At 35.6% G+C, this 16738-nt stretch overlaps 1 protein-coding gene across 2 annotated transcripts in view; it reads right to left on the bottom strand.

Moving 5' to 3' along the window:
- The window catches only part of ATP1B3 (ATPase Na+/K+ transporting subunit beta 3), a 37067-nt gene that overhangs the window by 3044 nt on the left and 17285 nt on the right, over positions 1–16738 (bottom strand). The window contains exons 2-7 of one of the 2 annotated variants that reach the window (XM_009286700.2): positions 15735–15863; positions 10990–11097; positions 9246–9433; positions 8451–8501; positions 7846–7872; positions 2578–2664 (exon numbers count right to left, since the gene is read on the bottom strand). In XM_009286700.2, the coding sequence (XP_009284975.1) occupies positions 2578–2664; positions 7846–7872; positions 8451–8501; positions 9246–9433; positions 10990–11097; positions 15735–15801 (528 nt within the window). In that variant the 5' untranslated portion in view covers positions 15802–15863. The remainder of the gene's footprint in view (positions 1–2577; positions 2665–7845; positions 7873–8450; positions 8502–9245; positions 9434–10989; positions 11098–15734; positions 15864–16738) is intronic. The other variant, XM_009286701.2, reaches the window with a different exon arrangement.

Below are 16738 nucleotides of genomic sequence, written 5' to 3'. Positions count from 1 at the left end.
CTGTTAAAGCAGCATTCCACCCAATGTTCATAAAGTATTTCCATAATTTATTTATAGTTTTTAGGTCAATACTGCTGACTGCTGATTAAGCAAAATTGTTTATTTTCTTGGTAAAAATTCGTATAAGCCAGTGGACTAAATATGACACTACAGTATTATACAAGTATAAGCCTTAAATTTTAATCGAACAAAATTTTGGGTTACTTTTTTTTTTTCCTCGTTAACTTAAGAGACTCCTTAATATATTTCTGTTATTTTTAGGCTATCTTCTCTACTTCTCTACCAAAGAAAGCACTACAGAATACTTAAAGTCTCATTTACAAAGAATGATGGCATGGAAGCTGACGTGCTAAAATCTTTTATGTGAAGTACTAGTAAGAAGTAGATTGAAATAACTACTTTCCTTGGATAGTGATTTTACTAGATCAGAAATTTTCCTGTGCTCCTATAAACTTCAAACTGGGAGGGGGAAATGCAGCTAGGCAAGGCACCCTCAAAACTCTCCGGTTGTAAGGGTGATACCACATTTGAGGTACTGAGTTTTCTAAACATCAGAAATAAAATTCCTGTGTTTCCTCAGAGAAGTCCTCTCATCGCCAAGATTTTTCAAATATGTACACAAATTTCTATGATGTTTTGAAGACAGATGATACCAGAACGGACTTTTACTCAATATAAAATTGGGGGGAGGGGGGAAGAGAATCAGCATCCTCATTAAGCACAACAGATTATCTAAAAACGGTAACAATTCCTAAGGTCAGGGAGCTGGGCTCATTGTGCTGAGCAGCAAAAGGCAAATAACCATTCTGGACCACGAAACTGTAGATATTAGTACTTTTCTGGCTCCTACCTTAGCACAAGAGCGGCAAGACTAGTTGAGTCCTCTTAACTCCTTTACAGAATAAAGTAATTCAACAATTCCACACTGATATAATATAAAAATTCTGCTGTATAGCCAAGAAATCAATCCAGTCTCTTGAGACCTAGTCAAATACCTCAGTCTCTCACAACTCTTCTTACTGCCTCTTCTTTTTCACAATATACTAACGTTATGAGAATTGAGCTTCACATAAGCAAGAATCCCCCAAACCACAGCCCCTATCCCACATGACAAAGTGAACATGAAAGGACATTGAACCAAAAACTTAAAAAAAAAAAAGTAAAACTTTTTCTTAATCACCTAAGTAAGCAAAGAATAGCATTGAGTTTTGCCTGACTTCATTATCCTCCTTTCACAATCTTTCCATCAGTATAGCAGCAAGACAGGAATTTTGTCAGGAAAGTTCTTTATCCCGTCTTTGGTACAAACTACCTCCTGACATCTCGTGGTCTACTGATGCTGTATTTTGCGTTTCTTAGGGAAGCAGTGCTCTCTTTCCCTATTCTTTCATTTCAAGAAGGGGATACAGTACACACTGACTCTGCCTGTTGGAAGCACAGGTTGACAGTCTTTCTCTAATCTTCTATGTCTAAGAAAACGGATGGTTTACCAATTCAGAAAGTCTGACAACAAAATGTAAAACACAAAACTACCCAGAAGTAACATGAAAGCAAATGTTGAAGAAAAACAAACTCCTTCCTCATTAGTAAAAGCCATGTGAGGATGAAAAAAGGTTATGTGAACTGCTGCAAGTAAGTATAGAGTACACTGCAAAAATAACTGCTAAAGGAATAATTTAGTACAAAAATCACTTCGGGAAATTACAACCAACCACTGTGGTATACTATGGCTCTAACAGACTTATGTTTAAAAAGTACTTCTATCTTCAATGGTGAACAGTGAAGATGTTTATTAGACTAAATAACTCAATAAGAGGCAATATAATTTTATATTTGATAGAAGGTACAGATTTTCTGTATTAACTATCTGTAACTATCACAAGTTGATGCAAGAGAAGAAAAAAACAACTAAATTTCATTTTGAAAAGAAATTGGAGATTTAACTCTATGTATTTTGTGTCCATAAAGTAGTGAGCTTTGGGGTTTTTTAAAACTTAAGTGTTCTTCAATTAGATAAATAAAATTTATGTCAAAATACAATGAGGATAGGTGGAGCAAGCAAAGAAAAACAAAGATAAGAAAATGAAAAAAAAAATCTTTTTACAAAACAAAAAAAAGTATCTGCTACCTTTAAGTCCTTCTTCATAAAACAGAGCAAATAGAAAACATGACCACAGAGCCACAAAGGAATATAATCAACAATACCATAATGAATTATAAACTTAATATCCTATATATTAGAAACTGCATTGTAATCCAAAGAACCAGTTTACTTTTCCTGCCTTTCCCTGCATTCAAAAAGATGCCAAAAGATATCAGTGACCAAAAAGCAGCAGATGCCCATAATACTGCTGGTATACAGCCTCTTCTTCATTAGGACAATGCCCGGTTTATTTCCTTATGTCTGCTAAAACGTATCTCTAATCTCATCAAGCACTGTGAAATTCCTGCATATGTAGTATTCCGAGTACCTCATTATAAAGTTCAAACTTCAGAATCAATCTGATATTAGTCATTGTAAATGTAAACAGAAACAAAACATTTACAAAACGAAGACCATCATTAAGGCATACTTACATGCAAGCTTTTCCCATAGTATGGAAAGTACATTAAGTCAATCAAGCCTTCAGGAGGAAAATAATTTATCTCAACCATGCCTTCTTCCTGTGATTGGAGACAGCAACACAATTAAAAGTTAACATCTGCTTGCATAAAAATGAATACAAAATTAGAATTATAGCCCAATGATAAAGTGCAAGATCCCTAAAAAAAGGCAACTGAGCTACAAACTCTTAGAGTAACTTCCAAAATAGATTTATTTTTGGTAAACAGTTACATGCTGCACACATCTGCTACAGTAAGGATTATTAACAGTAGTATTTAAATTAGTAATCAAGTCAAGACAGGTTGAAGATAAGAAAATGTTACGAGTCAAAGAAAAGGGGAGGGGGGGAAAAGGATATTCATTGCAATGACTAATTTAACAACCACCAAAAAAACCCATATGTAAGCTAAAATCCCAAGTATCCACAAGCAAGCCTGTGTATTTTGGTGAAGCAACAGCATATCCATATTTAAGTTAAAGATGAATTTCTGTTCAAAGCCAGGTCTTTAAGCCTCTCAAATTTGGAACAATACAACCCTTCACAAAGAACAATAGTCCCCTCCCTGCAATGGTGTACTATTCCTAACATTTGTTCAGCTAGCCTTGGAATACAGGATATCTAAAAGGAAACCCAAGTTTAAAATGGTGATGTTACTAGAGTTTCTGTGTGTCATCACCACCTTAGAGGAACAATATACATATGCATGCCTTATTGCTAGACTTTCCCCTATAATCCCAAATCTTGTAATAAGAAGCAGCTAGCTACAAAGTTGCTGCCTGATTTCTGACTAAGGAGTTGCCCAATCTGTAAGATATATAAAATGCATACATATGACTGAGCTGTCCCAGACACAGGCTGTCAGTATAGTGATACACAGACACATCTCCCTATATACAATATTCCTCAGGATTGTGTACCCTGGCAGGATATCAAACTACCGCAAGTTCAAACCACTAGGAAATGCCCACATCTAACGTGACTTTCTATAATACAGTAAACATACTACCATGATAAAAGGAAATGCCACTAAAACAACCCCCTCAAAATGCTACATGTATCTTCAGAACATCTCTGCTTGTTCAGTGTAATTCACAAGCTCAAAGTGCATTGGTAACTTTCATTGTTTTTTCTATACTACCATATACAACAGCTGCCATTTTAAAAAGATACACTACAAAGTTCAGAAGACAACTGCAGTAATAGAACTAAGCAAAAGAGGAACACAAAGATCAAAAAAATAGTAAACAATAAACCACAGCTCAAGAATACCTTCTCCTTGCCTCCTCAAAAGAACATACAATATGTTGTTTAGGATATGGCCACATTCTTGTTCCTTTGCAGTCTGAATTATTGCAGTTCTTCAATATATGTTTATTAAGTATTTTGGACCTTGAGCTAGCAAATTTAATTACTAAGTAGAAATGTGTTGCTTTTCACCATTATTCTTTATTTTATTTAAAGCTCATGCAGCTGAAAACACTAATTTGTCAAATATATTTCTGAAATAACAGTTAAAAAAATCAGAATACAGAATAACAAAAGAAAGATAAATAGGAGTAGAGCTTTCTGGAGCAGCTAAACACAAGGCATGCATGCAGTCATAAATATATACGCATCAAGCTATCAATGCAATAGCAGGTTCTGGGACATGCAACTGCTGTGGGGTTTTGGATTTTCTTTAATAATTAATTAATCCTCATTAATATCCCTACACAATTAAAAAAAAAAACAACACCTAAATAAGCTGCATTTGCTGAAGAGCTTCAAGAATCAGTCCATCAGTGAGTGTCACTTTTTCTGCTTACCATTTACAATTTCCACAAAGAGTTGCAGGCAGTCAGCAAATCTAAAAATCAGATCACTTAGCTGGACAGACAGACTTCCACCTCACTTACTGGGTTTTTATTAAGACTGTGTCTTAGAACGAATAATTTTGCAGATGTTAAAATAATGTACAAAGACCCAAGGAAAGAACTTGGGCAAGACTGGTCTGTAATCATTTGAGAAGGAGAAACGGTATCATTGCACAAGATAAAGAGCAGCATCCATTAGTAGAAACTGTAAAACATCTAAGATTTCTGTCACAAAAAGCAAGGTAACTCAGATGCTGAGCATGTTGACAATAGCAAGGCATGTAGTGTCATTCATAGAGCCATTCTTCATTCTTGTAAACTAGAAAGTGATACCTAATACAAAGTCAAGATGGTCGCAGCAGAAATTATATATGTATTTTGGAATTAAGGCTATTTTTCTTTTCTGTAGTTAAAAAAAAAATATATCATGCATCAAATCTACCGGTTTTCAGTAAAGGTAGTTTCTACCTCAAAGAATACTGCTGCAAGATGTTCCAGCGCACATGAAATTGCCGACCTCCAGCCCAAAACTAAAGACCTAAAATGCTGATCTTCAAACTTCTTGGAAACACAATCCTTTTTTGGCTTGTTTCTCTTTGTGGAGATCCTCAAGACTACAGCAGGTCAGTTCCTCCAGGATGCAGGAGGAAGAACCAGCTGTAATTAGTGTCTGACACTGCAAACACCCACTTCCCTAATCTACAGAAATTACAGTGATGACAGCTACCACTATGTGGGGACAAAGGGGGGAGCATCCCCAACTATCAAGTGTGCTGACTTTGCAATTACAGATCTATCTAAAATTTTTCTATTTAAAAAAAATCCCATAGGAGGAGTACAGGGAGAAGAAAGAAGAATCGCCTCACAGGAGAATGCTTGAGGAACATGAATTTCAAAATGAGAAACTTAAATGACGTTTCAGGTGGCAGACTGGCAGGATGCGCAGACAGAAGCAATTAACTTTATTTTGTATTTGAGGGACTTGTCCTCTGAATTAAAAAAAAAAAAAAAAATTTTTTCCATTTAAAAGTCAGATTGTGTGAAGTCCAGGCAGACACTTCTCCAAATTGCTCTCAATATATGTAAAACTAACTATAAAGAACAAGAAATATTTAAAAACATAGCCAAAGGGGAAAGAAAAATTGGTAAACAGCAAACCTACAGGCTAAAAAGAAAGAGAACATGATAGTAGGATTTCCACTCTGCTCAATTAAATCACCTTTTAAGCAAATCCATCTTTGTCACTCAGATGTTAAAGGCTTCTGATGTAAAATTTAAAATTACTAGTAAGTTGCATTTGTGCTATGACCTGCACAAATATGCTCATATATTCTATGAAGCTAATACCAGCTCGGGGTTTATTTTCAGAAATGCGTGTCACCCGGATTAAACTTTGCAGTACACCCTGAACGCTTTTAATCCACGTTTGCTGACAGCAACACAGAAGGAAAAAACCAAAAACCCCAAAACACCGCAACAGAACACATCAGTTACTTAAGAGACTAGGTAAACACCCTGAATAAGAGAAGCAATAGAGAAGTACAAACGACCGCTACACTTCAACTTCTGTTATGAGCCAGTATTTAGGGAACATTCAAATACAGTGGCAGACGCAATCCAATTATAAATTCGTCTGCAAAATGCACAAAAGCCTATTGGCTATCCTTCTCCACCTTGCCAGTGTGCACGCAAGAGGGTCACAATTCACATCCTTGCATCAACAAGACCCAGAAGAGCCACAAGATATTATTTCCAGGTGAGCATCCACCTTATCCACTACAGAAGAGACCATTACACAGCACTCATATCCTAAAGAGTCAAAGAAATAAAAACGGAATTGGAAACAAGGCCTCATAAGCTGATGTAAAGAACAGAAACAGTAATCCTTTAAGTTTAAAGTAAGAGTTTCAATAAGCAAGGGGCATAACAGAAAGAAGGAGAATTTCTGTAGAAATGAAGCATAGACAAAACGCGAAAATGAAAGTTGTTGATGCTGCTTCTCCACTTTGCTGTCTACAGAGAAGGATGAATCGTAACCAGTAAGCTTTCGTAAGCAGGTTAATCATGATGAGCTAGGGCAAGAATAGGCTAATTTAAGATGAAAGAGATGTATTCAAAGTGGCAAAGCCTGACAAATATTTTCCCTGGAAGTCACTAAAGAACTAATAAGATTAATAATCTTAAAATTTAAAAACACCACACTTGTGTAGATCAGAGAAATTCTAACTGGATATGGTAAAAAGCAGTACTTCGTACTTAAAGAAAGAGGATGCAAGGAAATACATACCGTTACAGATAAATTGTATTTTATGTTAATATCTCAAAGGGTAAAAAAAAAAAAAAAAAGGCAAAAAGCACTACCACGATCAAACAAGTTGTTATCAAACTTATTCTTTGGCTAGTGAAATCAGCTAAGAGGAGAGGAAAAAGCATCGTCTATGATTCACTTAGTATAGCTTTTACCACTGTCTCATAGAGCATCCATATAAGAAAGCTGAAGAAATACGATCATCATAAAATAGGATTACCATCAATATTTTATAAATCACTTGAACATTAGTTCTCAACACCTCAGGAGGCACTTCAGGTGGAAATGAAGATGACTGTCCTGGACCCTATTCAGTGTTTCCAGTAAGGACTTGTGCGATGTAAAAGAAAGTTCATTCATTGATGGCACCAAGCCCTAAGTAGTTCAAAACACTTCAGAGAATTCAATCCCATTAAAATGATCATGAAAAATTACGGGGGAGGGGGGGCAAAAATAGCAACATGAAATTCAAAGCTCTGAACTTCAAGAAATCGCATATACAAATACAGACTGGGAAATAACCAAAAGAAAGATCTAAGTAGTAAAACGATTAAAATAAAGAGTCAATGCATTACAAACGGCAAATTCACCTCGAGACGCATTATTACTTCCAATGTGATGACAGAGGGAAAAATTCTGTCATGAAGAATACCTCAGCTAGAGGCAAACTTCTGTCCGGTTTGGGATAACACATTACGAAAAATGATAAACTAGAGAAGTCAAAGAAGAAAAAGTACTAGTAAAAGTAGAAGAAACTTAATTGCTTTATTCTAAAGAAACAAATAATTCCTCCAACAGAACAACATTTTTTAAGAATGGACACAAAGAAATCAGTCTCAAATAAGAGAAGGAATCACCTTTACTTGCAACAGGCTGTCATGGGGACATCAAAACTTTTTTCAAAGACTCCACAAAAATGAAGTATTAAAATTTATGCCTACCACAGGTACCTAGGATGAAGGCAGGAACACTTACAGTATTTGTCTCATTAAATGCTAAAATTTCCTAGCCTACATTTTTATCGGTCACCTCAAGCTAAAAGCCACGACTCCATCCCTTGCTCAAGCTGCTAACTTACCAAGGCTTTCACTGCTCCCCAAGCAGTCTAGGAAAAATACGCAGAAATCAAAGTAATTACTACAGTTGTTATAAAACATTCTGGGTAAATCCATTGGTACACAAATATGCAAAGATTAGCCATTATTATAAGTAGTTTATACTTGATTTGAAGGCAACTTTTTTCTTGAACAGTAACATTAGTTTCCACACCGTGTCTTACCCATCATTTATAAAATTGTCTAAGGTGCACTTGCAGCATGGAGAAAAAATAAAAATAGAGGTTATGAAATGGGAAAAGAAAACACAACTCACAATAAATAAGTAAATATGACCACAAATTACATGTATGCATTTTCCTCAACTCTAAACCAAGTCAGGTAGCTCAAATACATCTAAAGATGAAAGAACAACAACAACAAAAAAAGGATTTTTATAAGTACACTGAAGAAATTAAATACACTAAAACCAAACCAGACATACAGTAAGATGAAAACAAGAAAAAAGAAGTACAAAGTCTAACAAGAAAGGAACAGAGTGAAATTAAGTGTTCTGAAACAGTATATTACTTCATCCTAATCACAAGGAAAATTAACTACGCAGTTATTTCTTACATTCAGAACTGACCTTAGATGTACAGTATATACGTGGTTCCCCTTCAGGCTTTAATCCAATTATCTAAAGATGAGAAAGTTAAAAAAATTTATAGGCTTTCTTCCCCTTTCCAGTTTTACAGAATGAATTTGAACTTCTCCCCCACTTAATATGACAGAGTTCATACAGGGAGCAAATCTATCTAGTGTCATTTTCATATGAAGCACAATTTTAGACTAGGACTAAGATTTAAAGCATTGTTAAGTTAAAGCTCAAATAATTACAGTGGCCACAGAAAGGACTATTTTCTTATTTTACATTCAGCATGTAACATTAATGGCTCAAACCAGTTAGCAGTTCAAGTAATGTATAACATCACCAAAAAGTCAAATACTTATTCACTCAGTAAAGTTTTCATCACCTTAAATAGTTTAGGAGTTACAGAATGCATGACATTCTAATTACATTTCTAGAATGCAGACATGAAGTAAAACACACTTTACCTGCATAGCATTTTAGACTCTGTTACATAGAACAGTAAGCAAAAACAAAGACCACTGTACTCCTTAAAACAGGGTTTTCAGATATCTTGATGCAAGTAATCAAAGCCAATACTCGTAAGTATTAGAAAGCTCAAAAAGCTCACTTCATTTCACTCTCTGAAACACATGAATTGCTAAACATTTCAGTAAATTATACTATTCCAGAAATGCAAATGTCTTGAGAAGAAAACTGAACATGTATTTCAGTCCTTTTCTACAGTCATTTTTCACACAGTGGTAGTTGGGAGCACTTATACTAAGAATTAAAAAATAAGCAGGTACTTACTCTGTTCATTTTCACAAGCACACAGGGAGTTCCTTTAGAATAGCCAAAGGTGGTGTCTTCCTTTCCAGAGCATTGTCCAAGCTCAGAGAGGTTAAATCGACATGCCTTTTTAACAGCAACATCATTCTGATCAAAAATCCTTCCTCGTGTACAGTTTATGTTTTGGGATTGCTTTGAATCATCATATGCTATGAAACAGAAATAGCACATAAATCAATGGTATAAAGCACACAAATAGCCAAAAACTGCAGAAGCCTATATAAACATCTAATTTATAGTTGTTACTTTCTAGGAGTTTTCTCAAAGGACTATTTTCAGAGCCCTATGTCTCTTACATCCAATCTTAATAAACACTTTTTCAAAGCCTATGAAGAAGTGGCACTGTACTTGAATGAAAGAACAAAAAGAGTATTACAAAAGAAATAATGCTGTCCTGCTTTGCGAATCATATCAATAATCACTTTATTAATTTCTGTAAATAAACTAATTCTAAGCTAATTATGTATTCTAAACCAATAATATATTAAAATATAAACAATCCCGTTTTTACCCGGAAACAAAACCAGTTTTCCCTTTGCACCTGTTTCTTTTATAAAAACACAGGAAAACTTCAAGTATTTCAATGACTAATATTAAATTGCCTGTACGTTTACATCAGATAATATAACTGATGTTATACTACCATCCTAAGTTGTTTCTCACTCTCTTGTGTTTCACAAGTACACAGATCACATTGTCACAAACGTTTTGTGGTTTTGTTCCCCTCCCCCAGCTAAGCATAAACAAAGGAAAATGGAAAAAGGGTAAGTTCATCCTCAACGCGGAAGTCCAAAACCCACTGAACTGCAGGAGAGGCAGGTAATCATGAAATGTAGCATTCCTCCCAGGAACCCTTGGCACAGCACTGAAAGAAAAGCCTACTCACAGAAGCTTTTAGTAGGCACCAAAACTACGAATCCAGATAGATTCAAGTATAGCTTGTGTGGCTAACAAAGCAACTCATGCACACAGGTGAGATTTTACAGCACCTCCTCAATTCTGACTTACAACTTTTGAGGGGTTAAACTTACTAATATTTTAAATCAATTTCTGTATTTCTAGATTAAGTGTACATCCAGGCACATACATAAAGTAACGTATGACTTAAACTAGTGATTTTGCCATCCTTTAGTCTTGTCCTGTGTTACCTTTTCTCCATGTTCTAAATCCAATGTTTTAACATTTCTGCCCGTAAATACTGTGTATCAGGGTGAAAATTAATAAATTGCAATTAATTTAATCTTTGTGTGCCTCATTTTTTATACAAGCAAACACTCAAGTTGTTAAGACTAAAGGATTCTCATTCAGTTACCAAGCCATTTAGATGAAGACTGATCAGTTAAGGCTTGATAAACTTTGCTCCAAATACATGACCTATGTAATTTTACACTGAATTCTTTTGGCATATGTAATTTCTACATCTTGTAGTATTTAAACAACCATGTCCCCAAAACACTGGACTAGGACCCAAAATTCTCCGTTATGTACTCCAGCATTCCTCATGCTCAGGCTCCCTGTCCAATATAGGTATTGATACTTACCTTTTTCTGTAAAGTATATACTTTAATAACACACATGTCTAGAGTAAGCCTGAACTTGCATCAGTTTTCATTAGCAATTGGTAACTACAAGCAAAAAAGGAAACTAATGTACTCAACATTTAAGACTCCTGAATTACTTAGGCAGTTGTAAGTAACTTACTTACATTCAAGAAATTTTCTAAGTGTAGAAACATATTCTGCATATGAGCGGGCATCACTCTTGTTAAAGTAAAATTCCAATGCAGTGTCTGGCTTTGGTGAAATCATAAGTCCTTAAAAAGAGAAAGTGCAAGTAAAGAACTAAACAACTTCTCTTCCCTACACCTCTCTAACCTACTCAAAAATCATATCCATAAATTGGAAAATACCCATCTGTAAAGAAACATCAAGGTTACCCCTACATTCCATGGTACTGGAAGGTAGCTTGTGTTTGAAGTCAGTTATCAAAATCAACGTTACATTAATTAATACTTAAATTAAATCCAATGTAGAACTGCAATTCACAAACCAAACCCAACTGATTAGGAATAGCAAAATCAACAACTTAATCACTGTCAGTCGAAGAATTTTACTGATTCACTTCCCACTTTCCATATTCAGCAAATTAAACTTAAAAAATAATTGAAAAAATACCCAAAACCACACCCAGAAAGCCTCCAGTTAAAGCTATGCTTCAAAGCTTTAGGCAATATAGAGCGAAGCTACGATTGTATTAATCTCATAGAAACCCACGAGAAACAAAGTATTTTTTAAAACTTTATAATGCATAAAGATGGCTTGAAAGATTTCCCAATCAAAACAGACAAGCCGAGTTAGTTGTCAGTCCTTTCCTCCTTCTCCTCAAACAGAAAGTTTAGATGTCATCTGCATGCCCACTAAACCATGTCCCTAAGATGTCCCATGTCCCATGTCCCTTAGATGTCATCTGTGTCATGGAGAATACAAGAAACTTTATCAAACCACCGCACGCATGTCACTTGAAGGGGTATGCCCTAGTCAGGCTGTGGTAACTACAAACGCTCTTGAGCTGCCTCCCAGGCTGCTAGCACCTAGCCAGGGTTCCCCCGCCTGCTGCAGTGGGGGCCTGCGGCCGGCTTCATTCAGCTGCTGGCTGAGGGCACTGGAACGGGAGCAATCTACGGCCAGGGAGCCAGGACCAGCAGGAGAAACAAGGATGCAGGTTACCAAACGCTGAAGTCCAGCTTTGCGTTGAAGGATGAAAAAGGCAGACACTGTACATGGAGTTTGGGCCCTTGATAGAGGTGAACTGTCCTTCTTCCCAGGATGTGGGTAAAGAAAGGTACAGAGTTAAATCTTAGGGATTTTTTTGTAGCAGGTGAAAAAGGCACACTCTCTGCTAATACCTACAGCCCTGTACCATCGGGAGTTGTCACTAACACGGATACCTAATGCTACTATTATTCATCACAGCTTCAGTAGCAGATGAAATAGCACTACACCACCAGATATTGCAAAGAAATTAAATCTGTTCAGAAAAGGGTGTATGATTGATTGCTTTATTCACGCTACCTGAAGGTAACTCTTATTTAATATAAATAATTAGAACAGATAAAAACCCTGCAGTTGTGATTAACAGATGAATGTCCATGCATCTGTCTCTTCAAGTATAGCTGAGAACTGACATTGCAGTTCCACAAAAGAAAAAAAAAAAACCCAACACTATTTTTTGTAAGATTAGTTTTCTTCTAAGTTAGAATATTAAAATGGTTCGATCAATGTCAAATTTGGCATAAGGGAAGAAGTTACAACTACAGCAGCAACTAATTGTATCAGCTTAGGATGCCATGTAGTTTCCTATCCTCTGGCAAAACCAATTAAAACTAGATTCATAAATGAATAAAATTTAAGGCAGAAAACAAAACTCTTCTCCCAAAATTAAAAAACAAAATCAGGCCTTCTTTATACAAAATAAACATTTAAGAAGATAAGACTATAGTGGGAAGATAAAGTTGGATAAGCCGTCTTAATGTTGGATTCTTAATACATTACTGTCATTAATCAATCACAGTAAGCTTTTGGAAAGCATACAGAAAGTGCAATTAAGCAGACCAGGTCTATTAAGGATTCACCTATAGAAATGACCAAGCTTCTCATCCGAAGGCAGAAATTATTACAAATACTTTAAATTGGGAAATAATAAAGGTATATACGAGAAATTTATCGTAGACAAACATCTTCTGGATTCTAAAAAAACCCAGGTATAATTTAATGCCATTTTTGACTGCAAATTACTTTGCACCATTACAGTCATCTTCTGGCCTCCACACTGAACTGGGATTCAAAAAAATATACAAGGTAATTAGTAACAGGGCTGAAAAATCGCTGAAGCAGTTTTACACACTAAGGGTTTTTTGCGGGAGAAGAGATTGTTATTATCTATAGAATTATACTGTAAATGAAGGACTTAAATGCTGTTTTTCAAAATGAATATGACAAAGTAACTAAACTAGTCACCAATGAATGAAACAATAATTTGAAGAGATTTATTGCTTCAGGGGAACTTCAAAAACATCCTCAGAGGAAGGGACTGCTCCAATTCCAGTGGATCACAGTCTGCTTAGAGACTATGGTGTAAATTTTGCAGAAAAAGCTATTTGAAGGACTGATGCATAGACTGTGAGAGATGCAGGACTTGGGTTCTTCTAGAGGAACAGAATTGGCAGCCTCAACATAGGATCACATCTAGGATTGTAACAGAGATTACATTATCCTACAATTCCAAGAGGGATTTTAAAAGAAGATTTTTAAATCATCTGGATTTGATTGATACTATTATATCCCAGTGTACAATGCAAGTCAAATATCAATTATAATATAAATCAACTGTGAGATTTCCAAGTATGTTTAACACAAGAGTAAAACCTTTGACCTACGCCATCCAGGTTTTGTGTGTAGAATTTTTTATATAATTTAAAGTTTTACAGCCAGGAACATGACATGTTTCACTGCAAGTGAAAAATGACAGAGTTAAAGAGAAACATTAAAACAGAAATAAGCAATTTTATAACTTTTATGTATGAGTAATTAAAGATATTGTTAATAAAAAAAAATTAATTCAGAGATCTTATAGGAATTCTTAAATTAAAAACTAATTGTGACATACACACTTTTTTAAACAAACATCCCTTATAACTTATTTCAAAACAAAGGAAAATTAATACCCTGAACTGCAAGAGGCACAAGAGAAAAAAATGTCACTCCAGTCCAGTATTAAGTCACAGCTACCCACCGCTCCATCCACTGCCAAGGTTCTGACTACCAGAAAGGAAATGGGGAGAAATGGTCAACTAAGCCACCTGCTTTTTTTTTTTCCTTTCCCCTCTTCCCCCTTCTTTCTTCTTTTTTTTTGGAAACTAAGCAGGTCTCTTTTTTTTTATTATTATTATTATTATTATTTCCAGCATTTAGCCCACTCTTAGCTTGAAAAAACAGCACAAATCCTCAAGAATCCCTTATAAGAAGAGGACACTTGTTAGAGAAGGCCTGAACACTACATCAAAACAAATCTGTTCAGAATCCAGAGACATTTACCACATTGGCCCAATTGCAACTTGCTCACACAAAGGTTACTGTTTCATCTTAAGTGTTGATGCAGCTGCAAGATGCTGGTTAATTTTAAGAGTTTGGAGTTCAAAGAAAAGAAAAAGTATTTAAAAAAATAATGTCATCTAACTTGCACCAAAATATTAATATTGCATAGCCATTTAGTTTTGTTGTGTTTTAAACATAAATTTGGTCCCTAAGCAAAGTTACTATAACACTCGAGATGTCTTATCAAATTTTTAGGTGGCCCAATCATTTAAGTTGCATACGCAAATCAAATACTTATACATTCTCCAGAAACAGTAACTAGAAAACACTAATCTCTTGGGTGTAGTTAAAGTATGCAGAAGCATCTTTTAAATCTTTCAGAGTGAAAATCCTTGATTTTTTTCCAATATGGAGATACACCAAAATAGAGCCTATAATGACAGATTTTTGTGACACATTTAAACCAATCTTTAAAAAAAAAAATTAAAAAGTAAAAAAAGGGAAAAAATGAAAATAATAAAAAGAAAAAGACAACCACCTTATTATTCATTTTTAAAAGGGAAAAAATGAAAATAATAAAAAGACAACCACCTTATTATTCATTTTCATCTGTGCACGCTTTTTTTTCTGTCACATACAGCTCCTTGAACCAGCCAGCAGTGGGACTGGATGGGCATGTACAGAAAGGAAGCAGTAGTTCCAGGAAGCAAGACACCACTTTTAGTGGCAGCTACATGTTACGTGGACTTAGCTTCATCATAAAACAGGACCATCCTTCTTCAGCGGATCCCCGACATAATGACATAATAGGTCAACAACCCCTTGAATCCACATGGGTGGATTCCATGTCGGTTGAAAGCTATCTAATACTACAACGAAAACTCTGGAAATGCCTTCGTATCATAGTCCTTACACGCTCTTTAGCAGATCACGCCCACAGTAGAGCCTTCCTGTACTTTCTTCAAAGTATCAAATACTAATCACAGGCGGCCCTACATCTGACCCAAGAGAACTGGTTTACAGTATCTTTAAAGCAATTTGATTAAATGATAGTCCCATTTCTACAACAGCATGTTGTGTGGATGTGCAGGTAAAATTGCGGTCTACACACATGACAAATTCAACTGAAAAGAACTTAGAGAAAAAACAGCAGAAGTTAGCATGAACACACAAAAAGCTACTGACTGAATTTATGCTATAAATGTATATAACTTGCCTCACACCAAGTTTTACCTTTGAAACCTGTAAGAAATTGCTTAATAATCACCGTTTCCCATAGGCAGCTCATACTTGAAACAAAATGAAACGTAGCTGTTAAACCAGACAGAGGTTTATGAAAACATAAATACACTGTTACCTGGACTAGAAATCCGGTCACGATATTTTGGTATATCACTGCTCAGTGTCTGAAGCATAACCCACATCGTGAATGTGAAGAGCGCTGCTAGGAAGCCATAAAATACCAGATAGAATAGTAAGATCAAACCTGTAAAGAAAAAGCTAAAATTACTATTTTCGTTTCAGCTAATTCCATTACCTACTTTGAAAATCAAAATGGGAGATAAGCAACACAACGTTTGGTTTTGGTTACCCCCTCAATCCCTTGCCACTCCTAACTGTAGTTATAAATCAATATGCCTCTAGCATACATACGTATTACACAGTGCAGAATAATGTGTGCAAAAATGGTTTCTTCATACTTTCTGGCTCTTAAAATTTACAGGGCATTTTGGCATCTCTATTTTTAAGAGAGAAGCATTAAAAACTGCTCTTTGGGCTACACAGGAAAGCTGGCAAAGATGACTAAGCAGTCCATTAGGAAAAAAAAAAGTTTCACTTGTTTAAGGGAATTATAGTTTTGTACCTGGAAAGGAAGGGGTCATAGGGAAGCCGAAAGAATTGAGTGAAAAGATAAAATTATTACACTGGATCCAGAAGAGGTAGGAAGCGATTGGTGCTTTAGTAACATAGTTGATATTTGAGAGGACTCCACACAGAGCATTCATGCACACCTACGTCCTGTTACAAGAGACTTCTCAAGGTGAAAATGCTTTCTGCTGAGTATTTTTGAAAACAAACCAAGCCTTCTACTCAGACTTATCAAAAGTCTCTGCCTAACACACCCACCTGCTTTACCAATCTATCTCGGGGACCCAGCAACGTTCCTGGAATTCACCAACTACACAGATGTTACTAGCTTCAACTTGACAGTTTTTTAAGGAAGAGCTCCTCAAAACCTGAGGAAAAGCCTATTACGACACTGTTCCTCTCCATCACTTAGGGGTAACAAATTGCTAAGTGAGAACACTACTTAGGAAAACAGCTTGAAAACTTACTGTGATAAAGTGTTTTTATTTTTTC

Source organism: Aptenodytes forsteri, unplaced genomic scaffold (genome assembly GCF_000699145.1).
Source record: "Aptenodytes forsteri isolate BGI_AS27 unplaced genomic scaffold, ASM69914v1 Scaffold184, whole genome shotgun sequence".
Classification (NCBI taxonomy): domain Eukaryota; kingdom Metazoa; phylum Chordata; class Aves; order Sphenisciformes; family Spheniscidae; genus Aptenodytes; species Aptenodytes forsteri.
The sequence above is the reverse complement of the archived record's forward strand: the minus strand, read 5'-3'. Positions and strand labels throughout refer to the sequence as shown.